The sequence below is a fragment of the Desmodus rotundus genome, chromosome X (assembly GCF_022682495.2).
Source record: "Desmodus rotundus isolate HL8 chromosome X, HLdesRot8A.1, whole genome shotgun sequence".
Lineage (NCBI taxonomy): Eukaryota > Metazoa > Chordata > Mammalia > Chiroptera > Phyllostomidae > Desmodus > Desmodus rotundus.
In genome coordinates this window covers 66,835,536-66,847,710 of record NC_071400.1, presented here as the reverse complement: position 1 = coordinate 66,847,710, position 12,175 = coordinate 66,835,536, and the positions used below count along the sequence as shown (strand labels likewise).

General features: G+C 37.3%; 1 protein-coding gene and 1 non-coding gene across 2 annotated transcripts in view; one reads left to right on the top strand and one right to left on the bottom strand.

The window, feature by feature from the left end:
• The window catches only part of LOC112322436 (zinc finger protein 182), a 38,694-nt gene that overhangs the window by 4,628 nt on the left and 21,891 nt on the right, over window positions 1-12,175 (bottom strand). The window contains exons 4-5 of the mRNA XM_024580015.3: window positions 4,679-4,805; window positions 4,280-4,375 (exon numbers count right to left, since the gene is read on the bottom strand). Coding sequence (XP_024435783.2) covers window positions 4,280-4,375; window positions 4,679-4,805 — 223 coding nt within the window. The remainder of the gene's footprint in view (window positions 1-4,279; window positions 4,376-4,678; window positions 4,806-12,175) is intronic.
• LOC128780031 (U6 spliceosomal RNA) lies at window positions 6,944-7,050 on the top strand. Its single transcript, XR_008426031.1, has one exon. It is a non-coding gene; the product is annotated as a U6 spliceosomal RNA (small nuclear RNA).

Here is a 12,175-nt window from a genome sequence, read left to right as displayed (position 1 = left end):
GATTGTGGAGAAAAAGGAACCCCAGTGCACTGTTGGTAGGAATGTAGACAGGTGCAGCCATTGTGGAAAACAGTATGGAATTTCCTCAGAAAACTAAAAATGGAACTGCCTTTTGACCCGACGATTCCACTGCTGGGATTATACCCTAAGAACCATGAAACATCAATCCAAAAGAACCTATGCACCCCAATGTTCATAGCAGCACAATTTACAATAGCCAAGTGCTGGAAGCAACCTAAGTGCCCATCAGTAAATGAGTGGATCAAAAAACTATGCTACATTTACACCATGGAATACCACACAGCAGAAAGAAAGAAGGAGCTCCTACCCTTTGTGACAATATGGATGGAACGGGAGAGTATTATGCTAAGTTAAATAAGCCAGGCAGTGGAAGAGAAATACCATATGATCTCACCTATAAGTGGAACCTAATCAACAAAACAAGCAAGCAAGCAAAATATAACCAGAGACACTGAAATTAAGAACAAACTGACAGTAACCAGAGGGGAGGTGGGAGGGGATAACAGGGGGGGAAAGAGGGCATGGTTTTCAGGAACATGTATAAAGGACACATGGACAAAACCAAATGGGGGTAGGATCAAGGGTGGGAAGTGGGGATGGCTGGGGTGGGGAGGAATGGTGTAGGGAAAATAAAGACAATTGTACTTGAACAACAATAAAAAATGTTAGGGAAAAAAAAGAAAAAAATCCAATGGTATCTTGAAGTCAGTAAAATATAGTAAATACTTTTTGCACATATAGTACTTAATTTTTATCATTTTGAAGTTTATTTTTCTTATCACCTTTTCTTAAAATTTTGTATGAAAATTTTCAAACATACAGAGAAGTTGAAAGAAGAGTCACTATAACTAAACTCCTCATGTCATCACTTAGATTTATTTAATAAGGATAACATGATAATACTGAATTTTAAAATGGATCATGCAGTGGTGGTTTCTCTTCCTGGAACATCCTTTCCTTGGATTGCTAACCACTAGTTCTTAACCAGTAGTGAACATTAGAATCACACAAAAAAAAACTTTTACAAAATAAATTTGATGGGACCCAAGTCCACCAAGGATCTACTGAATCTGAACCTCCTTGGGTGGTAAGAAGCAGCAGAGCATATGTGGCTAGGGTTACAGGCTCTCTAGCCCAGGTTCAAATCCTGCCTTAGCCCTTTACTTGCTCTGTGAACTCAGGCAAGTTAATCTATTTGTATTTTACTTTCCCACCTTGAAAACACAGGAATTATAACAGTGCCCACTCAATATTTGTTGATATGATTAAATTACTTATAACAGAATATGCATGACACACAGGAAATGCTTTTAAATGTTGACTACAACAATGACTATACTACAACTACTACTACTACAACTACAACTACTACTATTAGTTAAGAGCCACTATCTTACTATAAAAATAAGTAATATCTCAATATACAGGGTCCAACACAAATAACATCCCTTTTTATTGCAAAATCATAAGCACATAATTCTGTAACATAACAATATTGCACTCAAGCACACCCTATGACACTTTAGGTGAAATGTTCAAATTAAAACTATAAATTATTATACCCATATTATTACCCTACCAACCACACTCAAGCAGGTGTTACTTCTGCTGGATCCTGTATTTAACGTGTTCTTGAATATCAACTGAAAATAAGGTTAATAAAACTGTGCATAGTAGGCTAACATTTTTCTAAAAAAAGGAAAGCTATAAAAAATATATTTATATAGGCTCATCTTGTAAAAAACAATGGAAGAATAAACTTCTAAATTTTAATAAATGGTTACATCTGATGGTAGTGTTAACTTATAGAGAGAAAGAAAGAAAAGAGTGGGATGGAGAGGGAAAGGAGCTAGACTTCTTAGAATATACCTATTTTTCAGGAACTACTATAAAGGACACGTGGACAAAACCAAGGGGGAGAGTGGAGGTGGGGGAGGGAGGTGGGTTTGGCTGGGGTGGGGTGGAGGGGTGGGGAGAAAATGCAGACAACTGTAATTGAACAACAATTAAAAAAAAGAAAAAAGAGAATATACCTGTTTTCCAGATTTGACTTTGGATCCAAGCAAATATTTATGTTAAAAAGAAACAACACACCCAAAATGGAGTCACTTGTGGTAAACCCCACCAAGGCTTAAACTGCAGTTTCAGCCTCTCCTAGGAGTAGAATTTTAAAACCATTCTAGAATTTCCTGACCAACACTAATCTGACTAATGAGGTAATCTGACTGATAAGATCCCTTGCCTTCCCCTAAGGGAAGGTGACCTTGTCTGAAATAATACACTTTTTTTTTTCTTTGAAATAATATGCCATTTTAAACCTCCTTCTCCCACTCTCCTTCTGCCTATGAAAAACTTCCATGTTATACAACTCCTTAAGCTCCCTTCTATTTGCTAGATGGGAATGCTCCCCAATTCATGAATTGTTTTATAGTGTCAATATAGCCTCCAAGTTATTCAGTTGAATTTTTGTTCTTTAATATTTGCAAATTTTATATAATCAGACAGCAAAATTGAATATAAAAGGATTCCCTAATAATTAATATCCTCTCATCTTTATTTCCTAACAACCATACTGAAAAGTCTTGATTCTTAATGACACTGACACGATTACTTCAAATGATTCAACCCTCTATATACATTCAGCAGCCTCAGAATAATACTAACAATACTGCTATGAAAGAGGAATATGTTAAATACCACCATGGGGGTACTTCATAGCAAAATCCGAAATGTGAGAAACTAAAGGACAAATGTCCGACTTCCTTAAAAAATAAATACAAGGGAAAAAAGACAGATGGAGGGAATCATCTGTAGATGAATAGACAAGAATCTGAGTAGCTATGAGCACACCCAGCACCTAGATGCTGACTTTTATATACTATTCCCCACTAAATGGAATCAGAGATCCTTGGACAAGTTGCTCAAGACAAGGTGAACCTGGAATGTATTTTTGTGCTAGGAAGTGTTCAAGGAATGATGGAGATGCATCAAAAGACAGAGGAGTCAGCCTGAAAGGACTCTTATTAGTCAAATTGAGAACAATTTGAACATCAAAATGAATGAGAATATAAAGTAATGGATTATAATACATTAAAAAATAGGAATCCATGAGTCCTTACTGATACTAAAATTAATTACTAAATTAATGGAGATGGGGTAAGGGAAAAGTTCTTTACAGAAGAGTGCCAACTTACAAATGTAGAAGGAACAATAGAAAATTCATTATTTTTAACCAACTCAGTCATAATTGATTTAGGTAAGAATCATCAGGGAATGTTAAAACCACTGAATAAAAGTTTTTGAGGAACAGGATATTTACACAATTTGGCAGTTCCACAAAATGTTAAACACACTGTTATCACATTGTTGAACAATTCCACTCCTATGTATGTACTCTAAAGAAATGAAAATATACATCACCACAGAAACTTCTACATTAATACAATCATTAAAGTGGAAACAACCTAAATGTCCATCAACAAATGGAAAATAAAAAGAATGATACATCTTTCTTCCATAAATGAAGTACTGAAACATATTACAATACGGATGGATGACCCCTGAAAACATGGCAAGAAGTAAAAGAAACCAGAATAGGCAAAACAATAGAGACAGAAAGCAGATTAGCAGTTCCTAGGGGATGGGGGCATGGAATGGAGAGTGACTGATTGAGATAGAGGGTTTCTTTTTGGGGTGATAATATTCTAAAATTGGGTAGTGGTGATGGCTGCACAACTCTGTGAATATACTAAAAATCACTGAATTTGTGTGCTCCAAAAGAGTGAATTTTATGGTATGTGAATTATCTCTCAATAAAGCTCTTTTTAAAAAGAGATAATCAAAATGTTTTAGATAGGAATATCCAAGCTGAATGGAATTGGGCAATTCAATCTGGAATTCAAGCATTAGCTTCAGCCTATGACTAATATGTGCCTGGCTTTAGATAAGGCAGTGAGATTTAGTATGGTAGAAGTGGCAAGGCTTAGGGGCTGGGAACTGGCATACACAAGACACACATATGGGGAACGGAGCTGTGCAAAAACTTGTGGGTGAGCATCAATTAAGGAGAGTGGTCTGGTGGGTGTGGGACAGGGGAAGGGGGTCAGTCTTATGTCTGGGTGTTCACGTCCCTGTCCTCAAACAACATCAAAGGGCCACAATCTTTCCCCAGGTATTCCTTAAAGCCCTTTCAGAGGTCCTCATCACTGACTAACAAGCTGGGACCTCATGTCCCCATAGCCTGGGTGACTCCACTTACCTGGAAAGCTCCAAATTGGGATTTTATCTTCTGCAAGGTATGGCTCTTCTACCTCCAATTTGAGGATGAGGTCTGGTTTGGTAGCCTGCTGCCCTGCTAATGAGAAACGACAGCAACACCTCCTTGGTCTTCAGAGCCTCTGAGAAAGAGGAAGGTGGAGTTTGGGGCAGCATAAGGGACCTATCACTTGACACAATGGTTAAGTTAAATCATTTCACCTGGACTTTTAGTTCACAAACACCTTGTCAGGGGAGCAAAGGGGAAAAAGGGAACTTTGATCTCTGGAGTTCACTCTTCAAACAGTTCAGAGACTTTATAAGTTTCTGAAGTTGAATTAAAGGACATCTATTGGGCACAGTAATTATAAACAGCAAAATTACCTGAGGAAGTCATTCTTACCCACAGAGACCAGGTTTCTGTAGGTCTCCAGCATCACGCCCCTGTACAGGATCCTCTGTGGAGGGTTTAGGTACTGCCACTCTTCCTGAGTGAAATCCACAGCCACATCCTCAAATGTCACGAGTCCCTGTAATTGCACATTCCTTCTATTCTAAACTGCTGATCCCTGGGTGATAGGGATGGAATTTAGGGAAACTTCTAATTGGGTTCCAAGTTCATGATGACGACTTAATACAGGATGCCTACTTTATATCAAGTTAGTGACCTACTTTGTGGGAAAATCACAAATTGTGGTAGAAAAACCATTCCATTAAATAATAGAACATGTAAGATAATCTGGTATCAGCACAAGGCTAGACAAATAGTCCAACAGAAATAAAAAGAGAATCCAACATGTGTGGACACCTGAGTGATGACAAAGTTGGCCTTAAAAGCAGTGGGAAGAGGATGATGTTCTCAAATAAATGTGGCTGGGTTACTGGATATCTATATGAGGGAAAATGACATATAACCTCTAACACCATACACAAAAATAAGCTACAGGTGAATTGTAAATGTAATGTGAAAGGTAACACAAATAAGTATCTAGAAAACAATATAGGGAAGTGTTTTCACAGACTTGGGATAGGGAAACACTTCTAAAACAAGACAAGAAAAGCACTACTCTTAAAAGACTTATAAATGTTACAAGATTAAAAGTACAATGGAGAAGGAACAGCTAGAGGTGGGAGGAGGTTGGGGGTGGAGTGAGTGAGCAAAAAGGAAAAAGGACTCATGGACAACAGTGTGGTGATTGCTGGAGGGAGAAAGGTATAAGGGGCTAAATGGTAATGGGAAAAAATACAGTAAAGATAAAAAAGGTACAAAAGTAAAAAGGCAAGCTATAGATGGGGATATTGTCCACAACATTCATACATGACAAAGGGGTCTTATCTGGAACATATAAAATAACCTCTACAAATCAGTAAGAATCATACAAACAATAGACAAGAGATGTAAATAGGCACTTCACTAAAAAGAAAAACCAAATGACCTATGAACATGAGAAAACATACTTGACCTCATTAGCACTCAGGTAACCAATGAAATGTACTCAATGCCATTAGCACTCAGGTAAGTGAAAATTTAAGCTGCAATGAGACACCACTATGCACCCACCAGAAAGATTACAATTAAACAGACTAAAATACCCTAAGATTGGTTTGCTATGAGAACTTTTACATACTGTTAGTAGGAATGTAAACTGGCATAGTTGTTTGATGCAACAGCTTGGCTTTATTTACTAATGGATGGAACTGGAGAGCATTATGCTAAGTAAAGTTAATGATTTCTATACACTATGATCCAATGATTCTACTCAAAGGTACGCACCTTAGAGAAAATCATGCATATGGCTCTAGAAAACAAGGACAGGGATGTTCACTGTGGCATTATTTCTAATACTAAATTGTGGAGAAAAATCAAAATGTCCCTCAACAATACAATGGGTAAATTGTGGCCCAGTCTTTCAGTGGAATACTGTATGGTAATGCAAATGAATGAACTACAACTGTATAGCCAACACAGATGAATCTCACAGATATACTGCCGAGTAAAAGAATCCAGACATCAAAGAGTACATATTGCATGATTCTATTTATATATCGTAAAGAGAACAGGCAAGGCCAATCCATAATGTTAGAAATCAAGAGAGTGGTTACCTTTGGGAGTGGTATTGATTGGGAAAGAGCATGAGTGGGGATTCAGAGGTCCTGATTTTGTTCTAATCTTGACCTATAGAGTGGTCACACAGTGTGTTCACTTTACGATAATTCACCAAGCTGAAGACTTATACACTGTACTTCATGTGTAACTCAATTTATTTTATATCTTTATACTTAAAATTACTTTCAACAAAAGTACAAAGGCAATTCAATGGAAAATGGGAATTCCCATTTCAACAAGTGGTACTGCAACATTTGGATATCCATATGCAAAAAAAAAAAAAAAAAAAGAGAGAACTTCAATCCATACCTCCAACATATATAAAAATTAATTCAAAATGGATTACAGACCTAAATGTAAAATCTAAACCTATACAATTTCTAGAATAAAATATACAAGAAAATCTTTCTAAACTTAGGTTAGCAAAATAATTTCTTAGATGTGACACCAAAATTCAAAAGACACTGTTAAGAGAATACAAAGCCACACAATGGGAGAAAATATTCACAAATCACATATCTGGCAAAGAAGTTATATATTGAGAATATATAAAGAACTCTTGTGCTCGCTTCGGCAGCACATATACTAAAATTGGAACGATACAGAGAAGATTAGCATGGCCCCTGCGCAAGGATGACACGCAAATTCGTGAAGCGTTCCATATTTTTAGAGATGCTAAAGGGACTGCTTTAAGGAAAGGAAGGAAAAGAGAAAGACAGAGGAACACAGGTAGGAAATAATGGCAATGAATAACTACCTATCGATAATAACCTTAAACGTAAATGGATTAAATGCTCCAATCAAAAGACACAGAACAGCTGAATGGATAAGAAAACATGACCCACACATATGCTGCCTACAAGAGACCCATCGCAGGACAAAAGACTTACACAGACTGAAAGTGAAGGGCTGGAAACAAATTTTCCAAGCAAACGGACAGGAAAAAAAAGCAGGGGTAGCAATACTCATATCTGACAAAATAGACTTCCAAAGAAGGGCCATAAAGAGAGACCCAGAAGGTCACTTCATAATACTCAAAGGAAGAATCCACCAAGAAGACATAAACATTGTAAATATATATGCACCCAACATAGGAGCACCCAAATACATAAAGAAAATATTGGAGGATTTCAAGAAAGATATAGACAGTAACACAATTATAGTAGGGGATTTTAACACCCCACTATCAAAAATGGACAGGTCTTCCAAACAAAAGATCAACAAAGATATTGTGTCACTTAACAATACCTTAGAGGAAATGGACTTAACTGATATATACAGAGCTTTTCATCCCAAAGAAGCAAAATACACGTTCTTTTCAAGTGTCCATGGAACTTTTTCAAAGATAGACCACATGATAGGACACAAAGCAAGCCTCAACAAATTCAAAAAAATTGAAATCATATCAAGCATCTTCTCTGACCACAAGGGTCTGAAACTAGAAACCAACGCCAAGGGTAAAAACCCAAAACACTCAAAAGCATGGAGACTGAATAGCATGCTATTAAACAATGAATGGGTCAAGAACGAGATTAGGGAAGAAATCAAAAACTTCCTGGAAACAAATGAAAACGAACTCACAACAACCCAAAACCTATGGGACACAGCAAAGGCAGTCCTGAGAGGGAAGTTCATAGCAATACAGGCCTACCTTAAGAAGTTAGAAACAGTTCAAACAAACAACCTAACCCTATGCCTACAAGAACTGGAGGAACAACAACAAAGACAGCCCAGAGCAAGCAGAAGGAAGGAAATAACCAAGATCAGAGCAGAACTAAATGACATAGAGACTAAAAGCACAATTGTAAGGATCAATGAATCCAGGAGCTGGTTCTTTGAAAAGATAAACAAAATCGACAAGCCTTTAAGTAGGCTCATCAAAAAGAAAAGAGAGAGGATCCAAATAAACAGAATTAGAAATGAAAGTGGAGAGATTACAACTGATACCACAGAAATACAAAGGATCGTAAGAAATTACTATGAAGACCTGTATGCTAAGAAATTTGAAAACCTAGATGAAATGGACACATTTCTAGAAAAATATAATCTTCCAAAACTGACTGAAGAAGAAGCAGAAAACCTGAACAGACCAATATCAGCAAAGGAAATTGAAGCAGTCATCAAGAAACTCCCATCACACAAAAGCCCTGGACCAGATGGTTTCACAGGAGATTTCTACAAAGCATTTAAGGAAGAACTAACCCCTATCCTTCACAGACTATTCGAAAAAATCCAAACTGATGGAAGACTCCCAAACTCTTTTTATGAAGCCAACATCATCCTAATCCCAAAACCAGATAAAGACACAACGAAGAAAGAAAACTTCAGGCCAATATCGCTGATGAACACAGACGCTAAAATTCTCAACAAAATATTAGCAAACCGCATCCAGCAATATATTAAAAAGATCATCCACCATGACCAAGTGGGATTCATCCCAGGGATGCAAGGATGGTACAATATTCGCAAATCAATAAACATAATACATCACATCAACAACAGCAAAGACAAAAATCACATGATCATATCAATAGATGCGGAAAAAGCATTTGATAAGATACAGCACCCATTTCTGATAAAAACACTCAGCAAAGTGGGAATAAAGGGAGCAGTCCTCAACATAATTAAGGCCATATATGAGAGACCTACAGCCAACATCACACTCAATGGACAAAAACTTAGAGCTTTCCCACTAAGATCAGGAACTAGACAAGGATGCCCTCTCTCACCACTCCTATTCAACATAGTATTGGAAGTCCTAGCCACAGCAATCAGACAAGAAAAAGCAATAAAAGGCATCCAAATTGGAAAGGAGGAAATGAAACTGTCACTGTTTGCAGATGACATGATAGTGTACATGGAAAACCCTATAGACTCCACTCAAAAACTACTCGACCTAATAAATGAATTTGGCAAAACAGCTGGATACAGAGTCAATACCCAGAAATCAAAGGCATTCCTGTACACCAGCAACGAAACTGCAGAAACAGAAATCAGGAAAAAAATCCCATTCGATATAGCAACAAGAAAAATAAAGTACCTAGGAATAAACCTAACCAAGGAGGTAAAAGACCTGTACTCAGAAAACTACACAACACTGAAGAAAGAAATTAAGGAAGATACAAACAAATGGAAGCATGTACCATGTTCATGGATTGGAAGAATCAACATTATCAAAATGGCCATACTACCCAAAGCAATTTATAGATTCAATGCAATCCCTATTAGAGTACCCATGACATATTTCACAGATATAGAACAAACATTGCAGAAATTCATATGGAACCATAAACGACCTCGAATAGCTGCAGCAATTTTGAGAAAGAAAAACAAAGCAGGAGGGATCACAATACCTGATATCAAACTGTATTACAAGGCCACTGTAATCAAAACAGCCTGGTACTGGCATAAAAACAGGCACATAGACCAATGGAACAGAATAGAGAGCCCAGAAATAAACTCAAGTCTATACGATCAATTAATATTTGACAAAGGAGGCAGGAGCATAAAATGGAGCAAAAACAGCCTCTTCAACAGATGGTGTTGGGAGATCTGGACAGCTACGTGCAAAAAAATGAAACTCGATCACCAACTTACGCCATACACGAAAATAAACTCAAGATGGATAAAAGACTTAAATATAAGCCGTAACACCATAAAAGTCCTTGAGGAAAACATTGGCAGGAAAATCTCAGACATTCCACGCAGCAACATCCTCACAGACACATCCCCTAAAGCAAGGGACATAAAGGAAAGAATAAACAAATGGGACCTCATCAAAATAAAAAGCTTCTGCATGGCTAAAGAAAACAGCACCAAATTACAAAGAGTACCAACAGTATGGGAAAACATATTTGCCAACGATACCTCAGACAAGGGCCTGATCTCCAAAATATATAAAGAACTCACTCGACTCCACTCCAGGAAGACAAACAACCCAATTAAAAAATGGGCAAAGGACTTGAACAGACACTTGTCCAAGGAAGACATACAGAGGGCCCAGACACATATGAAAAGATGCTCAGCATCACTAGTCATCAGAGACATGCAAATTAAAACCACAATGAGGTACCATCTCACACCAGTCAGAGTGGTCAACATAAACAAATCCACAAACAAATGTTGGAGAGGATGCGGAGAAAAGGGAACCCTTGTGCAGTTGGTGGGAATGCAGACTGGTGAGGCCACTGTGGAAAACAGTAAGGAATTTCCTCAGAAAACTAAAAATGGAACTGCCCTTTGACCCAGCAATTCCGCTACTGGGATTATACCCTAAGAACCCTGAAACACCAATCCAAAAGAACCTGTGCACCCCAATAATCATAGCAGCACAATTTACAATAGCCAAGTACTGGAAGCAACCTAAGTGCCCATCAGCAAACGAGTGGATCCAAAAACTATGGTATATTTACACAATGGAATTCTACGCAGCAGAGAGAAAGAAGGAGCTTATACCCTTTGCAACAGCATGGATGAAACTGGAGAGCATTATGCTAAGTGAAATAAGCCAGGAAGTGAGGGACAAGTACCATCTGATCTCACCTTTAACTGGAACATAAGCAATAGAAGAAAAAAGCAAACAAAATATAACCAGAGACATTGAAGTTAAGAACAATCTAACAATAGCCAGGGCGGGGGTGGGGGGTGGGGGCGGGGATAGTGGGAAGAGGGTATTACAGGAACTACTATAAAGGACACATGGACAAAACCAAGGGGGAGGGTGGAGAGGGGGGAGGGAGGTGGGTTCACCTGGGGTGGGGTAGAGGGATGGGGAGAAAAGGCATACAACTGTAATTGCATAACAATAAAAAAAAAATAAAAAATTAAAAAAAAAAAAAAAAAAAAAAAAAGAACTCTTAAAGTTAAAAAACAAAAGGGCAAACGAGGGATACTTCACCAAAGAACATACACAAATGACAAGCATGTATAAAGATACTTACCATCCTTAGACATGAGTAAACTGCAAATTAAAACCACAATGGGATACCACTACACACCTATGAGAATGGAAAAAAATACTTGAAAATACCAAGTGCTGGTGAGGAAGTGGAACAACTGAAACTCTCATATATCACAGGTAATGCAAAATGGCGCAGCCACTTTGGAAAACAGTTTTCCAGTTTCTCAGAGAGTTAAGTATGGATTCCCATATGACCCAAGCTATCCTACTCACAGGTATATTTACTCAAATTGAATGAAAATTTATGTAAATCCCAAAACTTGCACATGAATATTTATATAGAAACTATATTTGTAATCACTCAAATTGCAAACAACCCAAATGTTTTTCAACCAGTGAATGAATGCACAAGCTGAAATCCATACAATGCAATACTACTACTCAGCAATAAAAATGAAAGAACTAATGATACATGCGACAACATGGATGAACCTCAAATGTATTATGCTCAGTGAAAGAAGTCAGACTCAAAAGCTACGTACTATGATTCTATTCGAATAACATTATGGGAAAGGCAAAACTAGAGAGACAAAAAACTATCAGTGATTACTACAAAAGGAAAATATTGGGAGGTGAAAGAACTGATCTCTATCTTCATTGTGGTGGCAGTTACATACTCTATGAGTCTGTCAAAATTTGCAGAACTATATATATGCTAAAGACAGTCTGTTTTACTATATACAAATTATACTTTAATTTTTTTAATTAAAAAATGTAAAGAGCTTCCAGGTAACCTAGAATAAATCTCTCCACACATCCTCCAAAAATGAACTATATAGATCAACATGAAGAACAAGTAAAACTACACATAATCTATACCTTCAGTATAACTT